Here is a 16,782-nt window from a genome sequence, read left to right as displayed (position 1 = left end):
GTAACCCAACAACTACAAACTAGTAGTTATGGCCCAGCATTCACAAGCAGCCATGACAACCAGTAGGAAGAACCCAGGGCTCATTGAAGGCTATAACAAAACTACAGCTTCTGTAGCCCAGCTACTGTGAATATCCATACAAAACAACTGAGCTTCTATTCTTCAGATATGTGCCAGAAATCATATTCTTTTCTCATGACTCATCCCTGAATTCCATTCCCAAGAATGCTCCTGTCATTTAGTTATTTCTCCCCATCTCTAAAATGTAATGAGAAGCACCAAGCCCAAGCTCAAGGAAATCTGTCCCATCAATTAAAATAACAAAATAAGCAGAAGGCTGCCTATAAACACATCCACCTCTGCCCACTCACTCCTCAGCAGCCATGCTGAAGGGAGAATAGATGAACTTTACAGAATGTCTAGAAGGTTAGCAACGCTCTTGGAAGGGCCAAGAAGAAAGAACTCCACATCTGAGCATCTCTCCAGAGGAAAAATCTGTTAGAAGTTCCTTTTCAGGCTTTGTAATCTTCTCAATCTGGTAGAGGGAGCAGAGAGCACAGCGGTTTGCAGGAAGCCCAGAAGTCCAGCCATTGAGACAAATAGAAACTCATCTGACTGGAATATTCCAACCAGATTTGTTTCTGGGACAATGAAGGGAAAAATGAACAGGCAATTGTTACTAGCAAAACAAAGAATTAAAGAGTGTAACTGAACTGAAAAACAGCACCTGGGTGTTTGGACTCAACATAATCACCTAAGCCTATTATCAGCATAAATTGAGGTAAACCTTTCACTAGAGGAAAAATTCCTCAAGAATCACTCAAAAAGAAAACTGACAATTCTTGTAGAACAAATCTTCCTTGAAGTATTATTCTGCTCCTAGTCAAGTTGTCTCAGTCACAGGCTCATGCCTATGACAAAATCTGCAACGTTCAGTGGTCGTGATCATACTTCTGCAGTCCTGGCATAATACAAAAGAGTCAGTTTCAAGACAGACAAGACACAGTTGCTATGAGACCATTATTAACATGGGAAGATGCAGCCCAAACACCTACATTGGCAAGAAATGGCATTTAGATAATGGTCTGTCTTATTTCTTTTTCTTCTTGCAGCCATACTTTGAGGAAAACTTTGCAAAGCACTTGCAAAACCAAACTGGAATGTCAAGGTAAGAAGGGAGAAGGAAAACTAAAGCTTTCCTTCTAGAGCTGAGAAACATTCGGTTGATTTTCTCCTTAGGAGAAGGAAAAGCTAAAGCTTTCTTTCTAAAGCTGAGAAACATTCAGTTGATTTTCTCCTTTACACCTTGATCAGCCACCAATTGATTTCTCATCAAGCAAGGCCATTTGATTTTAGCTGCATTCATAACCACTTCATTTTCAGAAAGAAAGCAAAAAAATAAATCTCAGGAATGGTCAAGGTTCAAAGGCAGATCTTGGGAAATGACTAATTCCCAGCCCTAGTGCAGAAAGTGCCCCAGCTGAACCAAATTACACATTTTTCCAGTTGGATGTGTCACTCTCCAATGAATGGGGAAAATGGGAAAATTCCTTCATTGCCTTGCCTCCCAGCTATGGATTTGAAGAAAATTGGACCAATCTGGATTAGCTTCAAGAGTTTCTGAAGCACCAGCTACGTGGGGATATATTACCTGAGGTCGCATACACTTCGCAGTCTCCCTAGATATCAAGCCCACGTACATACATCTCTCTGTTCTGTGTAGGCATGTAGAGGGAGAACTGTAAGATGCAGATGGCTGAATATAGTATTACCAGGTCCAAGGCAGGACTAAAATTAGTTTTCCAGAACCTTCAGTCCAATCCAAAGAAAGCCAGACCATGTCCCAGACATGCAGGGACTGCTGCTTGCTGCACTCCTGCCTGCTATATACAATGCACAAATGGTGGGCAATCTTAGTAAGTGGAAGGGGAAAGTATGAAGCAGCCAGGTCTGCAGAACCTGTAATACCCCAAACAAAGTATATCAGCAGAGGTTTAAAGCTTAGCACACAGGAAACTCCAGACAGTTCAATGGGACTTAAAGGTATGAACACAAATTACAGCCATCAATCTCTGTAGGTGTTGGTTCAGTGAGGTGATCTCCTATCTTCATGTTTCTTCTTTCCACTTCTTCCTCTCCTCTCCTCTTCCTTCTGTCCAGATTCCAGGCTAAGGCCAAGCTTGAAGCCATCACATTGCTACTGAAACTTTGGATTGGTAAAGGCAGTGGATGATTTTGGATACCACTAGCTTTTATACATCAAAAGGTGCCCAAAAGCAATTTCATTTGAATAGAAAACCAAGCACCTAACTCACTGAAGTCACAATTTTTAACTACCTCACTCGGAAGTAGGGACAGGGGGAGGTCAGAACCCCAGACAGACAGAGCACAGACCAGTGCTGTTGGAGGAAAATTGAATATTTGCACTCTGGTCACAGGAGCAACTGCAACACAGTGTAATTATTTCTGAGCTAGCTCAGGTGCCTGCAGCAATCTAGGCAGTGGCAGAATAGAGCTTGGCATGGACTAATTGACTCTACATCTCAGCAAGACTGATGCCAATACCCAAACTAAGCTGGGTATATCTACACATTTCTGCAGTCATTCCTGTGAATGCTGTGTACCCAAAGCAGACAATGGAGAAGCATCAGAGAAGCATCATTTGGGCCATGAAGCTAAGATGAAAGCTAACACCTTCAAAATGACAAGAACTGCTTTCATGTAGGGTGCCCAGGCTTGAGGGCATATTTATGCTGCACAGAAGTACTGTCATATTCAGAGAATCAAGATTCATAGAAAGAGTGATTGGTCATTGGAATGGGCTGCCCAGGGAGGTGGTGGAGTCACTGTCACTGGAGGTGTTTAGGAAGAGACTGGATGGGGCACTTGGTGCCATGGTTTAGTTGATTAGTGTTGGATGATAGGTTGGACTCAATGATCCCAAAGGTCTTTTCCAACCTGGTTAATTCTATTCTATTCTGTGAGCTGGGGACTTCTATGTAAGCAAAGAAGTGCAATGTAGAGACACTAGGTCCCTGAAACAGCGCAGATCTAAGGGCATCATGTTTTGTACAGGCTAATATGGTGTCAATTGAGCCTGTTAGCAGAAGGTCTCTGCATAACTTTGCGTCACCCTTTTTACAAGGAGTCACATGGAAAAGACAAGGGGCAATAGGTACAAGTTACTCCTGGGGAGATGCCAATTGGAATCCAGAAGAAAGCTTTTCACCACTAGAACAGTTAGACATGAAGAATCTCCCAAGGGAAGTAGTACATTTTCCTACACTGGATGGTTTTAAGACTCAGCTTGACAGGGTGCTGGGCCATCTCACTTAAACTAGACTAACACCCAGAAAGGTTGGAACAGATGATCCCTGTGGTCCCTTCCAACCTGGCATTTTGTGATTCTGTGACCACATGGCAAGTAACAACATTTTCTCTTTTAGAGAACTGCTGGAAAGATACATCACAGCTCCTCCTGAAAATCCCCATTCGTTTGGAAAGGTCGAGCAACAGCCTGCCTTGGTGCTACATCTGATACCTGTGCATTTATTGAATATATTTTCCCTGCTTAATCATTAAATCAAAAAACACACCTTACCCCTAAACCTAACTGGGAAGGAAACTGAAAGCAATGGGCACTTTTGTTTATTCCAATGGCTTGCAGAAAACAAAAGGAAGAGGAAGCAAAGGCAAAGAGACCTGGTAATATATCAATGGATCATAGAGACAAAGTAAATAGCAGATAGTATTATGTATGATAATAATAATGGGTCAAAGAAGAGACTTTTATTTCAGTTCCCACCTTTCAGGCAAAGGAAAATCTGCTTTGTTGTCTGCCAGTCCCTCTGCCTAGTACAGTTGACAGCAAAGGGTCACAGCATGCAAACCAATCCATTACATTTACTCTGTTCCCTGATTCATCATGACAAATGAACAAAATGCTGAGCACTGTGTGGTCACCTCTCCAGATGGCTACTGCCTGGATTCCCCTTGCCCTGGTACAAAATTTGCCCAAGATTTTTGCATATAAAATACTAGGGAATGACAGCTGAGTAAGTCAGGGGCATCTGGCTAATTGCAGATACCACCTCCCCCAGTTCTTCCCATGTCTTATTATGTGGGTTGCTTAGCAACACACTGAAACTCCAGCTGGGACAGAAAGGAAGATCTAGCAATCAGAGTGCTGTTCTGGAGCTTGTTCCACCACAGGCTCTCTCTATGACCTTAAACAGGCATCTTAGCACTGTTTCTTCAGAAAACCTGAATCTGGATCAAAAGATGATGTTTATGCAAACAGGTTTTCCCTATTTTTAAATGCTCTTTTCCATTTAGAAGCAACTGACAGTTCTGATAGAGGGGCCTAGGCTCCCTGCATAACGTGCTCTAGAGAGAATGGAACCCAGATCACACAGCAGACAATGGTCAATGAGATGCCAATGAGCAGGGTGATAGCACAAATAGTCTTTTTTGAGCTAAACTGAATTCTTAAGACATTCAAGGGCTTTAAAGGCTTCAAGTGTAAAGCAAAAGCTGAACAGAGCTCTTGACTAACTTTCTCTGCATCTCTTAGTTCTGTACATATCTTTGCATTTCCTTCTCTTTTGTAATTCAGAGCTAATGGACAGCAGGACACATGGCTCTCAGACAAAAGATGCAATGACACTATTCCAAGTGCATTAAACAACCATCACCTATAAGGGACACCTATTCCCACACTGCTGATGCCTGGAAATCCCCACTGCTTGCAGCAAGAACCCACCTGGGAGTTACAGACCCATTCATACAAAGACTCTCCAAGAAGTTCAGTGCTGTTACAAAAGTAAAAGTTTGTGCATGGAGGGGCACAGCCACATTTTCAGACTAAGTCTTCACTGTTCCTTTGACTCTTGCTGGCTGCCCCCTGTGTTGTGTGTGGGCTGTCTAACAGGGTGACAGTACTGCCACTCATGATAAACAGTAACAGCTCCCACCTGCAGCATGCTTTCCCTTGCCCAGATTCTGGCCAACATTGCCCAATGCCCCAAAGTGTTACATGACCCAGAAGAATTATTTTGGCCTCAGAAGGCCTCTGTGACCCCTCTTTCATAAGGCTAGTCCCTTCCCTTACCTGTTGAGCATGTTGGACTGGTAAATCCTTTTCTCCTGGGTGTTGTAACAGCTGCTCTTGGGTTCAGGGATGAAGCTGTGTTCAGACAGCATATCAGAAGCAGCCGTGGTGATTATGGCTATTCCATCCCTCACTCTGGCAGGAAGACCGTAGTCCCATTCATCATATGAGACAGAGATGAGCCCGGTGGGGAACTCGGATGGCACTGTGTCTGTATCCCCTGCCACCAGGCTGGGCACGATCCACGTGTAACCATAGCCTGTCAGACCCACAGAGTTGGCCACCTCAAAAATGTAGGTGGCCTCTTCCTTTGTGCAGTAGAGGAGGATAACAGGGCTTTGGAGCTTCTTGAGCTGGTTCTGGATCTTTGAGTCCCCGTCGTCCAGGGACATGTCCAACAGGAGGACCTCCTCCAGTTCCCAACCCACAAAACTGTGCTCAATGGTACTCCGGATCTTGTTCACAAAGTCCTGGTAACCAGGGAAATAAGTAGTGACAATGGAGAAGATGTACCAGTCATATTCTTCCATTATGTTGAGCATGACAGAGGCTTGCTGTTCTATTGATGGGCCAAACTGGAAGAACATGGATGACTCATCCTACAACAAGAAGTCAAAGAGAGAAAAAAAACACAAGAATAGGTCAAAGAATATAAACAGCATTCCTAATCAACCCGTTAAGCATGGAGCGGGAAGGCACACAGTCAGAACCTTACACTTCATGTCCTGGCCAGAGCTGAAGAATTCTTAACTTTAAAAAATTAAAATGAAGCAGTGGGTAGGAAGTAAAAACCTTTTTATGACCAGCTGTCCTTCCTTTATTTTTAAAGGCAGGTTGCCAAAATTACTTAAACGCTTCAAGCATTAGGCATGATTCTAACCGACAGGGAACAAGTGGTACACAAGTGAGGCCAGCAAAAACAGAAAATATACACTGTAAAAGTTACTAGCTAAGATAATCAAGAAATCATCACAACTTTATGTGTAGCATAAACAGGATTCACAACAGCTTTGGTTTTGATTTAGTTTGGGACGGTCAACCTAGTCCGAGTATCCAGACCGAAGGACAGCTAGAGCAGGTAAAAAGCATTGAACACAAATAGCTCTGAGGGACTCGACTGCAAGCTCTTCTCAAAACAAGCAGTAGCAGAGAATGCTACAGCTGTGAAGGCTCAGTCCCAGAACATCATAAAACACGCTAAAATGGAAAAACAAAATTCTAAATTATCATGGGGGTTTTGGTCACACTGTGTTAGAGAGAGGCATGGCAGCTCAGTATTTCTCTTGGTATTGCTTTCATATCCTCCTACCACAGCAGGTTTGTCCTTGCGAAACTCAGAATTCATACCATTTTATAACCTCCGAAACTCAATGGGAGTTCTGCACAGATTTCAGCTCTGCAATGGTATAATGCAAGGCTTTTTCATCTCAGGCTTTCACGAGATATCAGGCTTTCAATTTGTGACAGACCCAGCGAATCCAAATCCCAACTTCTGCCAAAGTTATGATGGAAAGAAATGGAGAAAACACTTCCCAGTATGCTTTCCTATAGATTGATCTTCTACCTTTTAAAATCAGCCACAAACTCCCACTGACTTGGGTATAGTAGGATTGCACCACAAACAAGCAAACAAACAAAGGCAGAATTAAATGATAACTCTCTGCTGAGATTCCCATTATAATAAGGAAGTTCTCCAAATCAAATAATCACTTTTGGAAATAAGATAGCAGCTCTGCCTTCTCTCAATGAGCTAGAAGAGCTGAACCAGAGAACCAAAAGGAGATAGTCAGCTGGTTTAGAGCTGGGAAACTTCAGTGTGCAAACACCTGAAGATAGTCACATTTAGAACACGTCTCTAACAAATTCACTCTGCCACAGTCTGGCAAGTAAAGCTGCTTTTCAGGAGGGATTCCAGTTAATCATCCATCCATCCATCCCTTCCTCCCTCCATGCATCCCTCCCTCCCTATTTTACACATTGGTTTGATTACCTGTAGAAACATTTTTGATTGATAAAATATGCCATAGCATGGCAAATCCAGAAAGCAAACTCTGATCCTGCACCCAGCATGAAGCTGGTTTAGTTTTTCCTTTCCTAAACCCCCTGTGGGTCACACCCTATACAGAGGAGTCCTTTCTCACAGATCCCTATGCCTCTCTTCCAAGGTTTGGTGATTAAACTCTGTGCACTTCCTCCGCACAGCTCGCCACCCACTTGTGAAATTACTGTTGGGGATTTTGTTTGCTCACTGGAAAAAGAAATGCACAAGAAAAGAAAAATAAAAAAAAGAAAGGGGAAAGGGAGAACCAAAAAGCAAAGGGGAAAGGGAGAACCAAAAAGCAAAGGGGAAAGGGAGAACCAAAAAGCAAAGGGGAAAGGGAGAACCAAAAAGCAAAGGGGAAAGGGAGAACCAAAAAGCAAAGGGGAAAGGGAGAACCAAAAAGCAAAGGGGAAAGGGAGAACCAAAAAGCAAAGGGGAAAGGGAGAACCAAAAAGCAAAGGGGAAAGGGAGAACCAAAAAGCAAAGGGGAAAGGGAGAACCAAAAAGCAAAGGGGAAAGGGAGAACCAAAAAGCAAAGGGGAAAGGGAGAACCAAAAAGCAAAGGGGAAAGGGAGAACCAAAAAGCAAAGGGGAAAGGGAGAACGTTAAACAGGAAAAAAAGGAAAGGAAAAAATAGAAATAAAAAGTAAAATAAGAAAAAAAAAAAAAAAAAGAAACAATATAATAAAAAGAATAAAAAGAGGAGAAAAAGAGAAAGAAAAAAAAAATAAAAAGAAAACAGCAGCAAATTGGAGACTAATGAAAAAAAGCAAGGAGCCACAGAGGAGCCTCTCAATCTGTGGCAAACATCATAGTTTCTATCACTGAAATTCATCCCCTTCTCCCAGAACTGTGCTCAAGAACAGAACTTACTCCTTCAATAAAGAGATACTTCCTTTTCTTTCAGGCTTATGGAAAAAATATCCAGAAAGCCAGAAGAAAGACTACATGATTGTCACAGCACCTGTCAGAGTTTGAAGACAGCCTGAACAGGCAGCTCCAATACCTATCATTACACTGTGCCTTTGAAAGCCACTTGTACCAAACTGAATGCAAGTGTGAAGACTCAGCCTTAGCCTTACAGGAAAAGGCAAGACAGTACATTGATTTGTAGCATTAATTTTGATATTAAATTCACCAAAAGCTTTTCTATGCTTACCTATAAGAACCTCTGCACTGACTGCAGATTTCCAGTTTCTAGCTGAGAGTCCAAGACCTTTTGAATTTTGGGAATATCTGACCACACAAACAAGGGTACAGCTCCATTGTTGAAAGGAATTCCACCACAAAGGGAAGAGATCATGATTCCTTACTAACCAGAATGCATCAGAACATCAAAAATCAATACACCAAATCCATATCTTTATCACAACGGTCATGGGTTGAGTTGAATCTGCTGATATTCAATACCATGCTGCCATCATGCCAGCTTCAAAATTAAAGTGCTGGTTGGAGCAAAGTGCCCTAGGGCTTGAAGTTTAGACGGTAACACGAGAAGCTTCCTGTTCTGGTTGCTGCTTCTGGTTTGTGGGGTTTGGAGTGCTGGTCTTTTCCACTGGACTGGCTTCTGCTGCTGCTTCTGCATGGTGCAGCACTTTTCTGCAAATAGGCTAAGGTAATTGTGCATTGTATCACTTCCATTAAAACTCTATATCTCAACCCAGAGGGATTTTGTGTGTGTGTTCCTTTACCTCCCAGTTGTGTGGGGAGAGAAGGGGGCTTGTGAGAGCAGACTGTGTTAACCCAGGACAACAACCCAGCTAAACAACTCCTCTCCACCAAGACACGTAAGGACCCCTCCTTAAATCAAACTGTTGAGTAACTGCCTGCATTTTTATTACAGAAGCAGCAAAAAGAGGTAACTTCTATTCAAACTGAGAACATTTAGGAGGTGTGAGCCAGTCTAGCTTTTGGCTTGCCAAGATGTCTCTTGGCACTTAAATCACCCCAATACTTGGGCTAGCCAAATGATTTTCATTCCCTAACCAACTCAGCACTCTGAAAAGACAGGGGTGAGGGTGGAAGAACAGTCACAGTGTAGAATAAAGTGTCCCTCTCATAATAAATCAGGAGAATGGCTGATAGAGTTGGATTGGAATCTCAGTAAGGACCTTTGGGGGCACAAAAAGCAAATGAAGAAATATACCCGAGAGCCACAGTTTCCTTCCTCTCCTTATTTTCTAACACACCTGATGGTAGGTCAGGCAGAAGGAGAAGGACCTAAACTGACAGAACCACAGGGCTATCAGAGCAGGAATTTGAGCTAACTGTGGTGTTGCAGCGAAAGGTTTTTAATCAGAGATAAGTAGGGGAAGGTATCATTTTTACACATATCTACCCCATACAAATATTATTGCTCTATTTCAATCTAAACCTAAAAAGAAATATTTTACCACTCCAGACATGAAAGGTTTTACAGAACATTACAAGCTCCTATTTTTCTTCTGCAGAAATGTCATGCACCCCACCTCGCTTTTTCACCCTGGAACAGTCAAAACATGGTTCACTGGGAGACGGATTTAAGTTTAGGATTAGGATAGGCTGAGTTCAAAGCAGAAGCAGCCCCACACGCTACACATCATCCATGTGAAGTACAATCCCCTGGCTAAAGGAAAACGCTTGTTTTTCTCCTACAGCCCTTTCATCTGCGAGCCCAGGCTTCTCGTAGCAAACCACTGAAAGAGACAGAAAGGTGCTGCAGGGTCTCCCCCACTCGGTTTGAAAGAGTAGAAGCTCCACTACGGGATCTTAATACCTCCAGAGATCCTAATACTCCTCCTGCGCTGTCAGCCTGCAAGGTCAGGAATCGGTAGTTTGCTGTGCTGTGCTGAGCTGGAGCCGATCAATTGCCACAGCACCACTCCCCAGCTGACAGATGGCTTCCCACAGAAAATCTGCTCGGAGTTTGCTGCTGCTGGGACAAGAATGGCTTCCTTCTCCTGCAACCCCTCAGATAAGGAGGCTGGATTGCACATGGTGAAGGTTTGAAAGCACTCACCATGAAGCCTTCCTCTGAAGACTCGTGGCTGGTTCCTAGGTGGAAGGAAGAGGATTGGTGGAGATGGCGCAAGGTTTAGAGAGCAGCCATGCACCACTGCCACCAACTCTTGGTTGCCCAGGGCCTTCAGTTCCTCAAAAGCAGGGCTAAGGTCTGATCCTCCCACACTGAATGCAGGACCCCAGTGAGGCTGCAGGTGATTCCTCCAAGAGCCCTCCTGCAGCTGCACCAGTTGAAACCACAATCACTGCCATTTAACGAACCATTTACCTCAGATGTGGCAGGAGAGGTCCCCAGGGTGCTTTTCTCACAAGTTCCTTCCTAACAGCCTCTCTGGATTCCCCAGGCAAGCAAAAGCAATTACTGCCTTACAAACAACATCTTACTATCCAAAACAAAACTGTTTCCTCGCGTGGAGCAGATTGAAGAACACCCCCAAAGCAGAGGAACACGGGAGCTGCAGAACTTACTGCAGTGGAAGAGTCGCCTCAAAGAACTAGAGATCATTCCACCATGCCATCACGTGGAGTGAGATCATCAACATGTTAACGATTCCTCTGTGCATCTCACCTGAATGCAGCCTGGTTCTGTGCACCATTCTGGGCTCTGAACAGGATTTCTGCTACCGGTGGCAAATTTCTTTAGCTCCAGTCCAAGTGCCAGGCCCTTCCAGGGCCATGTATGTCAAATCATGCACAAAGAATTTGAGTGAGGAGCAAGTCAAGAGCATGTGTTGTTTTCTAAGAGTTGGGGAAATAAACCATGCTTTTGCAAAATGCCCTAGGCTGCTGTCTCCACATGGGTGCAGGAGAAATACAATTTGTGCTGTGCTGGGAGTAGCCCCTTTTTATTAGGCTTTTGGGAACATCAATATTTCTAACCCCAATTGCTTGTGCATTGAGATTGCCGTGCAGCCATAACCTAAAAACTGAGGTCTGCCCTTCCCTTCCTTCCTGCTTTGCAAAAAGGATCCTGTGAGACCTTCTATTGTCTCAAACAATGTGTGGTGATACCAGACCTGAATACACAAGGCAATGGCTCTTGATGGCCCTTAGCGGCTCTCAACTACTTCCTCTCTGGAGCTACCGGCCAGAACTGCAGATGGTTTAACGATGGGAAGAGGAAGAGAAGTTCTGCATTGGTGGAATTCCATCTTTTCCTTGCTCTAAACCATTGCAGCTGAGCCTTGGAAAGGCCTGTGGCAGGCATTACACTGGAGGAGCATTGTGCAAATCAGCAGGGGCTCCCCTGGTGAATCGGGAAGGGCACCCCATGCCTGAAGGGCCTGAAACCTCCTGGGTCCACGTTGTTGCATCTGCCACATAGGATCCTGCTAGATGTAAATCTGCCACCAAAGAACTTGGACTAATCCCATGAAGACATCAGTTTCTCTGTGACTTACCTCTCTCCCTCCCTCCCTCTCTCTCTTCTCTCCTTTTTCTTCCTATTTCCCTCTCCTCTTGTCTAACCACACGTCTTTAAGATGCAAGTGACCAAGAGCTTTCTCATCAGGCTCCTCGGATCCCATAAACAGAGCTCATCAGCCCTTTGAAGTCCATTCACCTTAACACACTCCAAGAGAATTTTTTAATCTGGCATGACCTCCCCACTACCCAGGGTTGGATTGGGAAATTAGGTCATCATAGAATTCTCTAAGATCCTAATGACTCAGGCCACTATCACTTCTCAAAGCCCTCTTCTAATTTTCCTGATTTAGAAGAAAAGCTGTTCACGTGTCTTTAGCACAGACTTGATTTGCAAAATTCCTCTGTGACCTGCAGACAAATCACACAGAGCTGCCTCTTGTTTAGTGTTCAGCCCTGCCTACCACATACTTTGTGGAGACAAAATGGAGCGAGCAAGCACCAAAGAACTTCTGGGAAAACACAGACCTTAATTTCCCTTCCTGTGCTTTGCTTTTCTCCAGAACCGAGCCACCACTGCGTACCTATTTGTCACAGTCCTGGTGGGATACCTGATTCAGTGGGAGTTTTATTGTTTGTGATGGAAAATGCCACAACAGTTCAAAGACTTATAATTAATTTTTCTGTATTTCTGAGTCCCGTTTGTTATAACAGATTTGACAGGAAATCAGGATCTTTGTTGCTTAAGTGTTTATTTACTCCTAGTTATTCTTACCACAAATGCATCACTGCCTCAGGCAAGCCTGCAGTCAGGATCTTCTGCCTGTTTATATTTTCCCCCCTCATGTAATTTTTTTTGTTCAGTATCCAGTGACCCAAGACAACAAAACTCTCTGGTATTACATGCTGCTTCATCCTGTGCAAGTCCTTTCCTTCGGTGCTTGCAGCAGAAACGAAGAGTACAGTGACGCTAGAGCCATGGCACAACATTGCTGTGGTGGAATTAGCATCTAGAAGAGCATCCCTGTGTCTCTCACTCACATACTTGTTCACAGCATAACCTATTCAAAGTAAGGTTGGACTACATCAATACCTCTCTGCCTAACCAATACTAGCTAGTAGGACTTAAAACATTTCTTGTCTCATTGGAACTGGTTCCCTACAATATTACCCGTTTTGGCTTGCGCAGCAGATGGAGCAGATGACCTCTCCTTCAATCCTTCCCCAGTGCTCTGATTCACTGAGGAGTGGATCATGCTTGGTGAAAATCCTCAGAGCTGCCCTGGGAACATGCCATCAGTGGCAAGTTCAAATTTGTAAGATGCAGAAGCATGGTTTATATAACCATGGCACTTACCAGTTCCCTCCCTTGTTCTCAGCATAACTACTGAACATTGCTGGTATTACTTGACAGAAGGATACAGAGCTCAGAGAAGTGGTTACAGAAACTAGTGAATAAGTGAAAGGGAAAAACCCAGTTCAGAGACCCTACTGATGGAAAGGTGGGTAGGACACCCTGTGATAAATTAGTGGAGGGCTGTAAGACCCCTCTCTTTCAGGATGTTGCTATTGCTGTCCTTCTCCCTACTAGACAGGGCATACACGTGACCAAGAAAGAAGGTACAGCCCTAGCAATCAAAAGAATGATTGTTCACTCTCTAAGTCTTCTCTGGAAGCCACAATCCTTGGTGACTATTGAGAACAACTGCATTATGAAGTCCATAGAGTTGCTGGAGCTGCTCACTTTTGTTACCCTGATAAATGGTAACAAATGTACCAAGGCTCACAAGTACAATGACATTACCTATACACATAAGTGATATACATAAGACCCCAGTCGTGGCTTGGGCACTGATCTCTGTATAGCAGCAGAAACATCTGCTGCAGAGCCCTGGCACACAGGCAACTGTGTAAGTGCTCCAGCATCAAGGAATTCCTGAGAGCTGCAATAAAAAGGTCTCTGATTAAAGATGACTCAAGGGCTGAGAAAAGCTGATTTCCACTTTCCATTTAAGGGTCTACAGAAATCATTCGTTCTAAGCATTTTCTAACAGAGGAAGACAGAAGATACCCTAAATTCTGTAATCTTAATTTTGGGAGTGTTTCACTCCATACCACATGAAATTAATAAAAGAAAAGATGAAAGAGTCCAAAAGTTGTTTGGCTAAGGAGAGTGCATCATTTGTGAATTTTATACACAGCTGCTGGCCAAAGCAGGCTGCTTTATGATGTTATGCTGTACCAGCTTCTCAGAGCATCACATATGGATGCCAGCAGTTTTTCATGAAGGGGAAAAGGCAATCTGCAAGCTGCCAGGATAAACAATTTTCACACCAGGCTTGCTGCATTTCCATTCTCACCTCTGTATGTGTGTGTTTCCTTCTTTGATGAGCTTACATGGATGGAGTAAACCACTGGTCACTCTGGGCAGATTCTGCCTACCAGGTGCCATGTTACACCAGGCTGGCAGGCTGGACAGTGCAGGCCCAGCTTCCCTGTCCGAACTCAGACAAGCCCACTGGGAAAGCTAGCTAGCCTGACATTGCCAGCCCAAAACAGCTAGAGGAAAGTCAAACTGCACCATTACTCATCCATCCAATTACATCATCGTGTTTGCCTGGGTCTTCTTTTCTGGCTGTCTTACCCTCCAGACTAAGGACTAAATTTTGCCTGCTAGCTGAATGAGGTGTCATTGATATAGCCATATTAATCAATAGCAGTCATAAAACTATCCAGCACTCTTTTAAAAGTCCTGTTACAGTATTTGGCAAGATGTCATTGAATAAATTTCTCAAATCAGCTATCCAGGGCGAAATACTAATTCTTTTTATAAATTCTAAATTAACTGCCCTTCCATTTCATCAAGTATGCCTTTGGTCTCTTATTATGAGAAAACCTCATTATGAGACAAGTCTTCAAATGTGCACAGAGTCTATTTAGATAAGCCCTAGAAGTTCAGCAATGCATCCAATGTCCTCTCAGCCTTTCAGGAGCTGAAGGTCTCTTGCCATTGTCCAGCTGTGGACAAGTCAGTGTGTCTGTAAGGGCCTCCATTCCCCTTCTGTCTCATGAAGTAGGGATACCTCCTGTCAAATTCTGCATTGCTTAGGCATTAACCTCCTGTGGGCATGGCTGTTGCTCTTAACACATGGCACCTGCAGTCCTGATGATGCCAAGGTCTACACAGCCTTTGTGGACAGAGTGAGGTTGACTGTGCCCATGCTCTGAGCTCGCTGGACCACAGCTGAAGCAAAACAGTCAATTGAAAGTAATTTTGTACCAGGGGTTAATCTTTTCCTAGAGGCTGGCCTCATTAACCAGTTTAGACAGTTTTCAATGCATTGATGAAGCTTACATACCTTTTGGGTCAGAGCTGGCTTGCCTCAGAGTGCAAGTGGGTGAGAAGCTGGAGGCAAAGTCTGTGTAGATGTGCCCTCTACTTTCCTTAAGGCAAGGAGCAGTAAAAGGCTTCAGCCTCCTCTCTTCTTCCCAGCAGGAAATAAGCAAAGCTTTTACTCAGAAGCAAAATCTCAAAATAAAAACCCCACCCACAAACCTTACTTAAAATGGGAGAACTCTCTAGCAAGGGGACAAACCCAAAGGGCTGAAATCTGACATGATTGCACAGACTCCAGAGCTTTCACTGTCCCATACCTGGCTGCCTCTTCTCTAGGAGGGTCAAAATTGATGCTTGGTCCAGTTCACCAGCAGAGTTTCCCTGGCAACCACACACAAGCAATGCAGCCATGGCTATAAGCTCCTTGCAAGAGCTTTAGCCCATTGCTCCCTGCAGCTCTGTGTGGGGCACAGCAGAGGCTCTGATAGCTGGAGCTGGCTCTTCACTAGCTTCAACCCAAAGCAGTGTTCATTTCCCAGCAGCCTGCTAGAACTTCAGAGATGCTCAAGAAGAGGAGCAGGGCTGATGGATCACCCACTTGGACCTTGTGTCAGGTAAGTAGGAGCAGGCAGGAGTCAGGTCAAGATTTCTCCTCAGCATGGCCACCTAGGACTCCTTCTCCAGGGCTGGCTCCTGACTGCCCTGGTGATCCTTGGTGCTGCTTTGTTATGTGCTATGAGAGGAAGTGCAGAACATGTGCTGTCTTCCTTGCTTCCCTGTATTCACACTGCTCATTCAGTCCCACAAGAACTGCTAGCCTAGGTCACTGGCTTCCTGCCAGGAAAGGGCCACAAAAATCAGAAAGAATTCTCCTAAGCCTAGGAGTAAGCATTCAACCATTTCATACTCAGCTTCCTGACAGCATGAGGATCCAACACAACTCATCTGCACCCTCCAAATCAGATCCTGTCATTCTGGCAAGGAGGTGTTGCTTGCTCAAAATACACCTCTTGCCCACCCTAAGCTCTTCCAAACCTGACTCACCCCAGCTTGCTCCAACCTGTGTTTTCCAGCTGGGGCAGAAGCAGCGTCAAACCTTTGCTTTGCATCAGGCAAGGATGAAGCTCTGTGTGGTACATTTTAAGAGGGATTTTGCCACCTCCCTTATGCTGCCATGACAGTATGAAAGAGCCTGGGCATAAAGTAAACAGCACCCTGGTCCAGTTTGCTTTGACATGCTGCTGGCAAACAGCTGTCTCATTAGCACATAACATGTATGTCTGCAACAGACAACAGAAGGCAGAGAAACCATGAGCTGGCCCTAAGGTATTCACATGTTAGTACTGTTTGGAAGCTCCAGCTCAGGTCCAGTAGAGCTGTCATGTCAGGAGAGTGAACTAGTTAAAATCCTGGCCTGCATTGCCATGGTGACACTCCTCCTGGTATCAAACTCTCTAAGCCTAAGGAGCAGAACAAGAGGTAGATTCCTTACCCATTGGACCTGTACTGTGGATTCAGCCCCTGCTTTGGAAAGTGACTGTATCGCTGTGTGACAAGAGTCCTTGGCTGAAGCAATGAATAAGGATTTCAATATGCAGCTTCATCTGTCATGCTTGAAGGCCTGATCCCCATCAGCTGGCTTTGGCCAGAGCTGGTTATCTCTCATGCTCCAGGATGGATGAAAGCATGGGAGCAGGGAATGGGAAGCTATTAGCTCCCCTGGTTTGACCAGAGGGTTTCTTGAGCTGCTTGTCAATTGTAAATACCTGTAAATATTGTTAATATTGTATATTTTGTACAATATTAATTGCATTTCATTGTAGATTGTAGTTTTGCTTGTAAATATAGCTTCATTTGCTTCCAACTGAGCTTGTCTGGCAATTTAATGTTGGTGGGGGAGGAATTTTCAACCCACGGCACAATACCTATGTT

The 16,782-nt window shown here is 44.2% G+C and overlaps 1 protein-coding gene across 5 annotated transcripts in view; it reads right to left on the bottom strand.

The window, feature by feature from the left end:
- GRIN2B (glutamate ionotropic receptor NMDA type subunit 2B) overlaps positions 1-16,782 on the bottom strand; it is a 294,512-nt gene that overhangs the window by 126,368 nt on the left and 151,362 nt on the right. For all 5 annotated transcript variants that reach the window (XM_068142627.1, XM_068142628.1, XM_068142629.1 and 2 more), the window contains one exon: positions 5,111-5,709. In XM_068142627.1, the coding sequence (XP_067998728.1) occupies positions 5,111-5,709 (599 nt within the window). The remainder of the gene's footprint in view (positions 1-5,110; positions 5,710-16,782) is intronic.

Source organism: Melanerpes formicivorus, unplaced genomic scaffold (assembly GCF_026170545.1).
Source record: "Melanerpes formicivorus ecotype bairdi unplaced genomic scaffold, bMelFor1.0.p_v2 SCAF_8, whole genome shotgun sequence".
Lineage (NCBI taxonomy): Eukaryota > Metazoa > Chordata > Aves > Piciformes > Picidae > Melanerpes > Melanerpes formicivorus.
The sequence above is the reverse complement of the archived record's forward strand: the minus strand, read 5'-3'. Positions and strand labels throughout refer to the sequence as shown.